At 40.3% G+C, this 12206-nt stretch overlaps 1 protein-coding gene across 4 annotated transcripts in view; it reads left to right on the top strand.

The window, feature by feature from the left end:
- TPRG1 (tumor protein p63 regulated 1) overlaps positions 1 to 8687 on the top strand; it is a 239388-nt gene extending 230701 nt beyond the window's left edge. For all 4 annotated transcript variants that reach the window (XM_044943647.2, XM_044943648.2, XM_006068957.4 and 1 more), the window contains one exon: positions 8224 to 8687. In XM_044943647.2, coding sequence (XP_044799582.2) covers positions 8224 to 8418 — 195 coding nt within the window. In that variant the 3' untranslated portion in view covers positions 8419 to 8687. The remainder of the gene's footprint in view (positions 1 to 8223) is intronic.
- The last annotated feature ends 3519 nt before the right edge of the window (positions 8688 to 12206 follow it).

Below are 12206 nucleotides of genomic sequence, written 5' to 3'. Positions count from 1 at the left end.
CACAAAGAGTCAGACACGACTGAGTGACTAACACTTTCACTTTCATAGTACTATTAACTAAAATACAGATCTTGTCCAAATTTCATCAGCTTTTTGATTTGTTTTTCCTAATGTTTTCTGCGTACTCCAGAATTCAATCCAAGATTCCATGTTATATTTAAGTATTCTGTTTCTTTATTCTCCTCCAAACTGTGACAGTCTCTCAGTCTTTCCTTTTTCTTTTTTTTTCCCACCACCTCGGGCCTTTTGATAGAATGTTCTCATGGTGGCTGGATCATGGAAAAAGCAAGAGAGTTCCAGAAAAACATCTATTTCTGCTTTATTGACTATGCCAAAGCCTTTGACTGTGTGGATCAAAAAAAACTGTGGAAAATTCTGAAAGAGATGGGAATACCAGACCACCTGACCTGCCTCTTGAGAAATTTGTATGCAGGTCAGGAAGCAACAGTTAGAACTGGACATGGAACAACAGACTGGTTCCAAATAGGAAAAGGAGTTCGTCAAGGCTGTATATTGTCACCCTGTTTATTTAACTTATATGCAGAGTAATCATGAGAAACGCTGGACTGGAAGAAACACAAGCTGGAATCAAGATTGTCGGGAGAAATATCGATAACCTCAGATATGCAGATGACACCACCCTTATGGCAGAAAGTAAAGAGGAACTCAAAAGTCTCTTGATGAAAGTGAAAGTGGAGAGTGAAAAAGTTGGCTTAAAGCTCAACATTCAGAAAACTAAGATCATGGCATCTGGTCCCATCACTTCATGGGAAATAGATGGGGAAACAGTGGAAACAGTGTCAGACTTTATTTTTCTGGGCTCCAAAATCACTGCAGATGGTGACTGCAGCCATGAAATTAAAAGACGCTTATTCCTTGGAAGGAAAGTTATGACCAACCTAGATAGCATATTCAAAAGCAGAGACATTACTTTGCCAACAAAGGTCTGTCTAGTCAAGGCTATGGTTTTTCTAGTGGTCATGTACGGATGTGAGAGTTGGACTGTGAAGAAGGCTGAGCGCCAAAGAATTGATGCTTTTGAACTGTGGTGTTGGAGAAGACTCTTGAGAGTCCCTTGGACTGCAAGGAGATCCAACCAGACCATTCTGAAGGAGATCAGCCCTGGGATTTCTTTGGAAGGAATGGTGCTGAAGCTGAAACTCCAGTACTTTGGCCACCTCATATGAAGAGTTGACTCATTGGAAAAGACCCTGATGCTGGGAGGGATTGGGGGCAGGAGGAGAAGGGGATGACAGAGGATGAGATGGCTGGATGGCATCACTGACTCGATGGACGTGAGTCTGAGTGAACTCCGGGAGTTGGTGATGGACAGGGAGGCCTGGCGTGCTGCGATTCATGGGGTCGCAAAAAGTCGGACATGACTGAGTGACTGATCTGATCTGATCTGATGGAGGATTTGGCTGATGTTTTCTCATGATTAGATTGAAGTCTGCTTTTTTAAGGGCAAAAATACTGCAGAAGTGACGCTGTGTCCTTTCACCGCATCATATTGCAGGTTCACTGTGCCTGTATGCCTTGTTACAGATATTAACTTAATCATTTGTCTAAGATGGTGTGTGCCAGATTGCTCTTTTGTAAAGTTAGTATTTTTCCTTTATAATTGATAAATACCTTGAAAGAGATACTTTGATGCTCAACCCATGTCTTTTGAAATCATGGTTTCTGAATAGAATTTAATATATATCCTTTGGCATCCAGGGAATTTTTATTACTTTAAAATAGGGCATATCACAAGATTAAAAAAATACTTTCTCAAGTCTATGATGCATATTAAGGAAATTGGCATTCAACGTCTGGAATTGAAAGGAGTAGGACTAAGGAATCTAAACTCTTTCTTGCCTGTGATAATATTTACATCTATAAATAGTAAGCTTTGGGCTTCCCTGGTGGCTCAGAGGTAAAAGCGTCTGCCTCCAATGCGGGAGACCCGGGTTTGATCCCTGGGCTGGGAAGATCCCCTGGAGAAGGAAATGGTAACCCACTCCAGTATTCTTGCCTGGAGAATCCCATAGACGGAGAATCCCATGGACGGAGAAGCCTGGTAGGCTACAGTCCATGGGGTTGCAAAGAGTTGGACACAACTGAGCGACTTCACTTTCACTTTCGCTTTCATCAGATCAGATCAGATCAGTCACTCAGTAGTGTCCGACTCTTTGTGACCCCATGAATCGCAGCACGTCAGGCCTCCCTGTCCATCACCAACTCCCGGAGTTCACTCAGACTCACGTCCATCGAGTCAGTGATGCCATCCAGCCATCTCATCCTCTGTCATCCCCTTCTCTTCTTGCCCCCAATCCCTCCCAGCATCAGAGTCTTTTCCAATGAGTCAACTCTTTGCATGAGGTGGCTAAAGTACTGGAGTTTCAGCATTAGCATCATTCCTTCCAAAGAAATCCCAGGGCTGATCTCCTTTAGAATGGACTGGTTGGATCTCCTTGCAGTCCAAGGGACTCTCAAGAGTCTTCTCCAACACCACAGTTCAAAAGCATCAATTTTTCAGCGCTCAGCCTTCTTCACAGTCCAACTCTCACATCCATACATGACCACAGGAAAAACCATAGCCTTGACTAGACAGACCTTTGTTGGCAAAGTAATGTCTCTGCTTTTGAATATGCTATCTAGGTTGGTCATAACTTTCCTTCCAAGGAGTAAGCGTCTTTTAATTTCATGACTGAAGTAGTATGCTTTAAAATATTTTTGAGCAATTCACTGGGATTCATACAATAGTTTGATGAAGTTGGTATTTACCATCATTATTATTTTCCATTTTCAGATACATAAACTAAGATCCAGGGAGATTAAATGATTCTTCTAAAATCTAACCATTAGTTTTGGGCAAGGAAACGTACTTTTCCCCCCCACTATACTCAGTGATGAAGGGGACCTGGTTAGATTGCTGTGAGGTGGGTATGTCCATGTAGAGGAATGTGCCTTCTTAGTGAGTATGAGGCAAAGCAAATAAAACAATAGATAAATGACTGGAATCTGCCCACTTAAGATCACTTCTGACCTTGGTTACTTTGTGATTTTAAACATAGCAATTAAATTAAATACTCCTGTTATTGAAATTAATTTATTCTTCCCATTTTGCTTTTCTCTTTGGAAGCTTAAGAAAGAACACTTGCTGTTTTTCTTATCCAGTCACCAAAGCACTGGTGAAGTGTTCTGTGAGGAATGATGTCCTCCTTTCTAGAATTTCCAGGCTATATGACTACAGTTCATTTCATTCAGTAACACGTAATATTTAAATCCATTCTAAGGTCTTAAAGAGGGTGCTGGGAGTAATAATAAGAGGTAACTTCTGTCTGTCTTTGTCACTATAGCCTGAAACTCATGGTAAACAAGAAAGACTTTGCTTATCTATTAGATTCTTTAGTCAGGGAAGTGAGTTTAAATTGAGGCTTGACATTATCTAATTAGGTAACTATTACTTTATTGAAAACCCACAGATATCAATGCACTCTAGCAAACTTTATGTTGTTTATCATAAAGTCACTATTTTTTTTAACTTCTGAGTTGTTGAAGTTCCAATACTTTGGCCACCTGATGTGAAAAGTCAACTCATTGGAAAAGACCCTGATGCTGGGAAAAATTGAACACAAAAGGAGATGGGTAGGGGTCAGAGGATGAGTAGGTTAGATAGCCTCAACAATTCAGTGGACATGAATTTGAGCAAACTGTGAGAGATAGTGAAGGACAGAGAAGCCTGGCGTACTGCAGTCCATGGGGTCACAGAGTCAGACATGACTTAGTAACTAAACAACAAAATTAGCCCCAAACCATAGATTTCAATGCCTCTTTCCAAAAGAGTAAGCTGAGTCTCACAAAGGAGAAGTGAATTTATGATAAGGTAACAGAACAAGTAAATCACATAAGTTTTATTTGCATGGCTTTTCTTTCTTTCCTATTTTTTGTCCCTTTTGTGCTGTGCTGTGTTGTGCTAAGTCACTTCAGTCATATCCAACTCTTTGTAGCCCTGTAGGACTACAAAGGACTGTAGGACTGTAGCCCTTCAGGTTCCTCTGTCCAGGTAAGAATACTAGAGTAGGTTGCCATGCCCTCCTTCAGGGGATCTTCCCAGCCCAGTAATCAAACCCAGGTCTCCTGCATTGCAGGTGGATTCCTTACTATCTGAGCCACAAGGGGAGTCCATGAATACTGGAATGGGTAGTCTATCCTTTCTCCAGGGGAATCTTTCCAACCCAGAAATTGAACCAGGGTCTCCTGCATTGCAGGCAGTTTCTTTAACAGCTGAGCTATCAGGGAAGCCCCTTGTTCATTATAGACTAGGTCAAATAGTAATGATGGATATATTCTAAATTTTAGATTTTTTTCTTACTAACAAGGAAACTAAGGCTACAATGGAGAAGTGGTTTGCCCAAGGGCAGTTTGGTATAAAATTAACAGTCCAGGATAAAACTTATATTGAAGATGTGATTACGGGTAACAACCACAGGCTTCTCTTTCTTCATCGAATCATCACTCTGTATTAGTCCCTCAAAGCAAAGATTGGTCCTCCTTATGGAGAAAAGGAAAAACATTGGTCACTTGGTTGAATATGCATAATGACTTATATGGATATTGGAATACACTTTGAAAGTTTTAATTTAGACTTGCAAGCCAGTTGCCTAGAAAGCATATTTGGATCTCACTGTGAATAGTCCCTTGTTCCTAATATTCTTTTTTTACCATTGTGCAGAAAATGGAGTGACTCTGGACAAAATCATTTACTTTCTCTGAGCCTTGATTTCTAACATGGAAATAATGATGCCTTCTTTTACTTACCTGAGTGGCTTATACTGGAACGAGTTAATGGATATAATTGAGCTAATTGGAAATACAAAGATCTGGGCTTTCCTTTTTCATTTCCTTCTTTATATCTCTGTTTGCACTGCTCCCTGAATTACCCTCCTCTCAACCCAGTTCAACCTGATTTGACCAAAAGAGTGATTTTTTTTTTTTTTTTACTCATTTACCTTCAAGTTCAGGGTAAGCTGATCTAGTAACTCAGATGGTTTTGTGAAGAATTTCTCTGTCTTCATGTCTTAGGTCTTTCACTTTTATTGTTTTCAGTCTCAGTCAGGTTTCACTGTGTGGCCAAAATGACCATGAATACCTTTGGACTTGGGTGATATGTTTCACAGCTGCATTGGTCATGTGCCCATACCTAAACCAATCTCCTATGGATTCCTCTGATTGGTTAGAACTGAGTCATGTACTAAAGCCAGCTCCACTTAAGCTATTTGCACTAAATGGAAGAATGTGGCTCTCCAAAGGAAAATAGTGGCATTCTTTTTTAATCTTTTAAAAATTAGTTAGTTATTGGCTGTGCTGGATCTTCGTTGCTGTGCAGGCTTTTCTTGAGTTGTGGGAGGGGGGCTATTCTCTAGTTGTGGTGGGCAGGCTTCTTATTGCAGTGGCTTCTCTGCAATGAGAAAAAAAGAAGATGGGGTGGCAGAGGATGAGATGGTTAGATAGCTTGTGCTGTGGAGCACTAGCTCTAGGTGTGAAGGCTTCAGTAGTTGTGACTCCTGGGCTCTAGAGCACAGGCTCAATAGTTGTGATGCATAGGCTTAGTTGCTCTGTGGCATACATGATCTTCCTGGATCAGGGATGAAACCTGTGTCTGTTGCATTGACAGGCAGATTCATATCCACTGTACCATCAGGGAAGCCCTGAGGCACTCTTATTCGAAGAAGAATCTCAAATAGAGAGAAGGATGCTGGGTTAGAAATAACAGCAGCAGTCAGCTAGACCCTCTTTAACCTCATTTCACTTGCTGAAACCCCTAGAGAATTGTCTCAAATGTCTCCTTTGGAAGTCATTTTTGATCCTCTAACCATATATAATTTCTTTTGTTTTTCTTTAATATCTTGTGCCTGTTTTTGCTGTTTATTTTCATGGACTTTGTATGATCATTACAAGTTCATTTTTTAAATATTATTATAGTGCCACTGCTGTGTGGGCTTCCCTGATGGCTCAGTGGTAAATAACCCACCCATCAAACTGGTATAGCCACTATGGAAGATGGTATGGAGATTCCTTAAAAAAACAGGAATAAAACCACCTTACAACCCAGCACTCCCACTCCTAGGCATATACCCTGAGGAAACCAAAATTGAAAAAGATACATGTACTACAATGTCCATTGCAGCACTATTTACAACATCTAGAATATGGAAGCAACCTAGATGTCTATCGACAGTTCAGTGCAGTTCAGTTCAGCTGCTCAGTTGTGTCCAACTCTTTGCGACCCCATGGACTGCAGCACACCTGGCCTCCCTGTCCATCACCAATTTCCAGAGTTTACCCAAACTTATGTCCATTGAGTTGGTGATGCCATCCAGCCATCTCATCCTCTGTTGTCCCCTTCTCCTCCCGCCTTCAATCTTTCCCAGCATCAGGGTCATTTCAAATGAGTCAGCTCTTTGCCTCAGGTAGCCAAAATATTGGAGTTTCAGCTTCAACATCAGTCCTTCTAATGAACACCCAGGACTGATCTCCTTTAGGATGGACTGGTTGGATCTCCTTGCAGTCCAAGGGACTCTCAAGAGTCTTCTCCAACACAACAGTTCAAAAGCATCAATTCTTCAGCGCTCAGCTTTCTTTATAGTCCAACTCTCACATCCATACATGACTACTGGAAAAACCATAGCCTTGACTAGATGGACCTTTGTTGGCAAAATAATGTCCCTGCTTTTTAATATACTATCTAGGTTGGTCATAACTTTCCTGCCAAGGAGTAAGCATCTTTTAATTTCATGGCTGCAGTCTCCACCTGCAGTGATTTTGGAGCCCCCCATAATAAAGTCTGCCACTGTTTCCACTGTTTTCCCATCTATTTGCCGTAAAGTGATGGGGCCGGATGCCATGATCTCAGTTTTCTGAATGAAAACTGAGCTTTAAGCCAACCTTTTCACTCTCCTCTTTCACTTTCATCAAGAGGCTCTTTAGTTCCTCTTCACTTTCTGCCGTAAGGGTGGTGTCATCTGCATATCTGAGGTTATTGATATTTCTCCTGGCAATCTTGATTCTGATTTGTGCTTCATCCAGCCCAGTGTTTCTCGTGATGTACCCTGCATATAAGTACATTCACCTATCTATCAACAGATGAATGGGTAAATAAGCTGTGGTACATGTATACAATGGAATATTATTCAGCCATAAAAAGGAACACGTTTGAGTCATTCTGATGAGGTGTACAAACCTAGAGCCTATTATACAGAGTGAAGTAAGAAAAATATAAATATCATATTCTGATACATATACATGGAATCTAGAAAGATGATACTGATGAATTTATCTGCAGGGCAGCAATGGAGAAATAGACATAGAGAACAGACTTATGGACCTGGGGGGAGAAGGGAGAGAGGGTGAGATGCATGGAAAGAGTAACATGGAAACTTACAATACCATATGTAAAATAGATAGCCAGTGGGAATTTGTTGTATGACTCAGGGAACTCAAATAGGGGCTCTGTGACAATCTAGAAGGGTGGGATGAGGAGTGGAATGGGAGGGGGTTTGGGAGAGATCAGCCACGGTGTACCTATGGCTGATTCTTGTTGATGTTTGACAGAAAGCAACAAAATTCTATAAAGCAATTATCCTTCAATTAAAAAATAGATAAAGTGGCAAAAAAGAAAGAACCCACCTGCCAATATAGGAGATGTGAGAGTTGCTGTTTCTACCCCTGGATCGAGAAGATCTCCTGGAGGAGGGCATGGCAACCCACTCCAATATTCTTGCTTGGAGAATCCCATGGATAGAGAAGCCTGGAGGGCTACATTCAAACAGGGTCACAAAGAGTCAGACACAGCTGAAGCAACACACACACTGTGAGGGCAGAGGCTATATCTCACTTGTCTGAATCTTCAGCAGTACATGACAGGTGTCTGATCCATACTAGACTATCAGCAAATATTTGTTAAACTGACTTCTTAATGTTGTACAAGGTATGAATAATGAAAAATAAATAAGGTGTGGCAGTTAATTTATTATGTACAAAATGTATTAACAGATCAATCTATTAAAAGACTAACAGAAGCAATAGTAACAATTCCAAGAAATGATTTCTGTTTAATTAGTAAGAATAAGTGCAGCTCCAGGAGAGCAGTCAACTTTTGTGAGGACTGGCTGGGGAGGGTGTGTCTCTGGACCTGCTTTGCACTCAACTAATTCTGTGTGTTCTTTTCCTCTTCAGTTATCTGGGTTCACATCTAAGCTTGTTCCAGCTATCCAGAATACCCACAAGAATTCCACTGAATCTGGAAGAGGAAAGGGATTGACGGTGCTCACTGAACCCATATTGATTGAGACCTACACTGGGCTAATGTCATTCATCGGAAACCGAAACAAACTTGGCTATTCCCTTGCCCGGGGGAGTATTGGTTTTTGACACTCTTTTTGGTGGATAAATACATCATCCATAGCTACATCATTATTGAAGATTCTGTTCAGCTCACCATATTTTTAGATTGAAATAATCAGCTACTTTTAAATAGTATCACATGATTTTAAATATTTAGTATCTTAGGAGATCAAAAAGCTTGATTAGACTGATAAATGCACACTTCAGATCTTTTATGAAATTTCTTAAAATCAGAAAATAAATTCACCTAAGTATATTGAATAACATTATCAAATAAATACCTGATTATAAACTCAGGGCAAACCCTCTGGGTTCTTGTTTCTCAGTCCTCCAAATGTGTGCACGTTCTGGGTCTTTATTTTCAGCCCTTGGATCCTGATCTTCTCTCTCACTGGGATCTCAATCTGTATTATTTCAGTTTCCTTTTTATGAGGATGACTTCCAAATCCATAGTCCCATCCCTGGTATTTCTGTAAGATTCAATTTTGCATTTCTGTCTGCTGATTATCTATATCAGTAGCCACTTACATTCAGCTTCTTCAAAATTCTGGATTTCTCTATGAGATTTTAATAGTCACAGTTATCAGTTTTGATGTCTTTAATCTTCTTGCCAAATACATTCCATATAGTATCTATTTTAGTCTGTCTGGGTTGCTATAAGAAAAATACTACAGGCTGGGTGGCTAATAACATAAATTTATATCTTACAGTTCTGGAGGTTGGAATTCTGAGATTAGGGTACCAACCTGATCAGGTGTGGGCCCTCTCCTGGGGCTCAGATTTCTTGCTATATCCTTATAGGCAAAGAGGCAAGAGAGTTTTGTTGTGTTTCTTTTATAAGGGCACTAATCCTGATGCTGGGAAAGGTTGAAGGCAAAAGGAGAAGGAGGTGGCAGAGGATGAGATGGTTAGCTACCATCACTGACTCAATGGACATGAATCTGAGCAAACTCTAGGAAATAGTGAAGGACAGGGGAGCCTGGTGTGCTGCAGTTCATGAGGTTTAAGAGTTCGACATGACTAAGCGACTGAACATCAACAACAGAATCTCATTCATGTGGGCTCTGCTCTCATAAGCTAAGGCCCCAACTCTTAATAGCATGACATTGGGATTTCAACGTATAAATTTAGGGGGATGGCACAAACAGACCATATTTAGCATTAAGCCCAATGCCCAGATATCAAACTAAAGTTTATTCTTTCAAAATTTTTCATGTATTTCTCCTTTTCATTCGCACAGGTATATTATTAGATCACATTTTAAATTCCATTTAGCTGGATAATTGCTATAACCTTTTAGTTGGTATCATTTCCAAGGCTGAGCCTCTTCTAATTCATTTTGCATTTGTTGCCAGATTCTAAAAACACAATTTGATCATATCATTCCCTGATCAAGAACTTTCAGTGGCTCATTTCCTTTTTGCTGTTTTTTTTTCTTTTTTGATTGATTGTTCTTATGTTTTATTTTTCAGTAGCAGATCTTTCCTTCTAATGAATCTGTTTCAGATGCCCAATATGTAAACAGGTAGAAGTAAGACCACTGTGGTTGAGACAGAGATGGGAATGCCACTGACCTCCTGTCTTTTGGGTCTTACAGGTGCCTTCTGTGGAATGTCTATGGATTCTAGAGGGGATAAGAAGCATTTTTTTCAAAAACACTTTTGTAATTCATTCTGTTTACATTTTCTTTTCTCTCATATTTCCTCTTTGTCTCTCCTTGACTTATGTCTAATTGTAAACAACTCAGGAGATTATCTCATCTGTTTTTAATCTCTAAACTTTTTTTTTCAATTTTATTGTATTTTTAAATTATTTTGAAAAAAAAAACTTTTAATGCTGAATTCTATATATTATTAACATAATCATCTTTTTGCCTGTCCTAAGACCCAAATTTGAGACACCTTGGCTGGTATTCAATTTTAAAATTCCAGCTTTTTGGGGGGAGAGGATGCTTATGTGAAGTCTAACTTTAAAGTCTTTTCTTTAACCTGCTTACTTCCTCAATTTCAAAGATTTGACCTCTGATGTTTCACAAACATCAATTTGATGGAGGCATTCAAAATCCAAACCTTGAATAACTCTCGTTTGATTTTGTCTTTATCTTTGTTTACTTCCATTAGTACTTCTCTCCCTCTCTTTCCACTTCCCAGGACCCACATTTTTTTTCCTTCATGATGGCAAATATTGTTACAGTCCCCAAGGCAGGAAACTTCTATTCAGACTGTAAAAGGAAATGTTGAAATCCTTAGCTGTCCTGTCAACAGTAGTGGAATGAAAAGTCGTTGGATTGCTTTGGCAGTGGTTCTGAAGCAGGCACAATTGGCAAATTATTATTAACAGTGCTGCCCGAAAATCCCCATTTGCCTCAAGATAGTGGCATTTGTTGGCAGAGGTCTATGAAAGGTCCAGCACATTCTCTTTATTTACCATTTAAGGATCAGTCTGACAATTGACTTCTTTCTGCATATTCATTCCCTTTGAATTTTCTAAGTTGGACTGTTCCCAAATGACCTTTGAAAGGATATAGTGCAAATCAGAAAAGATGAGAGGAGGGTGATATCTCTTAACCCTGAGGTCCAGTCTGTAACAATAGGGTACCAAAGCTGTTTAGTGTGAGAAGAGTGATCTCAGAGATGACATGAGAACTGTCTTCATATTTCATACAGACCATCTTGTGGGATATTCTAGAAACTGATAAGTGGGACCTAGGAAGCAGGATTATGACCAGAGGATAAGAGGATTCAGGGATTTGGATGGCAGTTTAAGATAAGAAAGAACTTCTTATACTTAAAAATGCCCAAGGATAGGAAGCATTGCTCTTTGACATGTACTAGGAGGGACTAATGGAGAAGGCAATGGCACCCCACACCAGTACTCTTGCCTGGAAAATCCCATGGATGGAGGAGCCTGGTGGGCTGCAGTCCATGGGGTCGCTAAGAGTCGGACACAACTAAGTGACTTCACTTTCACTTTTCACTTTCATGCACTGGAGAAGGAAATGGCAACCCACTCCAGTGTTCTTGCCTGGAGAATCCCAGGGATGGGGGAGCCTAGTGGGCTGCCATCTGTGGGGTTGCACAGAGTCAGACACGACTGAAGCAACTTAGCAGCAGCAGCAGCAGCAGGAGGGACTAAAGTGAATATTGTGAAAGGGATTGCTAAAGAGATGATTGATAAAATATTTTAAAACCAGAGACCTTATAATTCTTTAAATAATTGTTGTGAATCATTAAGTAGTGATAATTGCTCAGTCACATATGACTCTGTAACTCTCTGGACTGTAGCCTGCCAGGCTCCTCTGTCCATGGAATTCTCCAGTCAAGAATACTGGAGTGGGTAGCCATTCCCTTCTCCAGGGGATCTTTCCAAGCCAGGGATCAAACCCATGTCTCCTGTATTGCAGGCAGATTCTTTACCATCTGGGCCACCAGGGAAGCCCCAGTCATTAGGTAAAACACCCTTTTTTGTCTGGAAAGAGTTGAATCAGTCATGTAAGACACTGGAAATTTACCTTAATTTTCCAAAGGTTTGATTTCCTCATCTGTAAAATGGAGATGATGCTATCTCTTTTGCCTACTTCACAAAGATCTTGGGAGGATTCAATGAAATGAAGTCAAATTATTTTATTAAATAAAAACCATTGAGTATCTGCCTGTAGAGCAATGCCACCCTGGTGCAGAACCTCAGACAACATCCAAGAGAACTAAATTCAGTTCTTCTGGGAATTGTTTTTCTGGTCACTATGGCCTGCTGGGGCTTCCTACGTGGCACTAATGGTGAAGAACACACCTGTCAATGCAGGAGACATAAGACAT

The sequence above is a fragment of the Bubalus bubalis genome, chromosome 1, assembly GCF_019923935.1.
Source record: "Bubalus bubalis isolate 160015118507 breed Murrah chromosome 1, NDDB_SH_1, whole genome shotgun sequence".
Lineage (NCBI taxonomy): Eukaryota > Metazoa > Chordata > Mammalia > Artiodactyla > Bovidae > Bubalus > Bubalus bubalis.
Note: the sequence above shows the minus strand (reverse complement) of the source record. Positions and strands in the feature narration are given on the sequence as shown.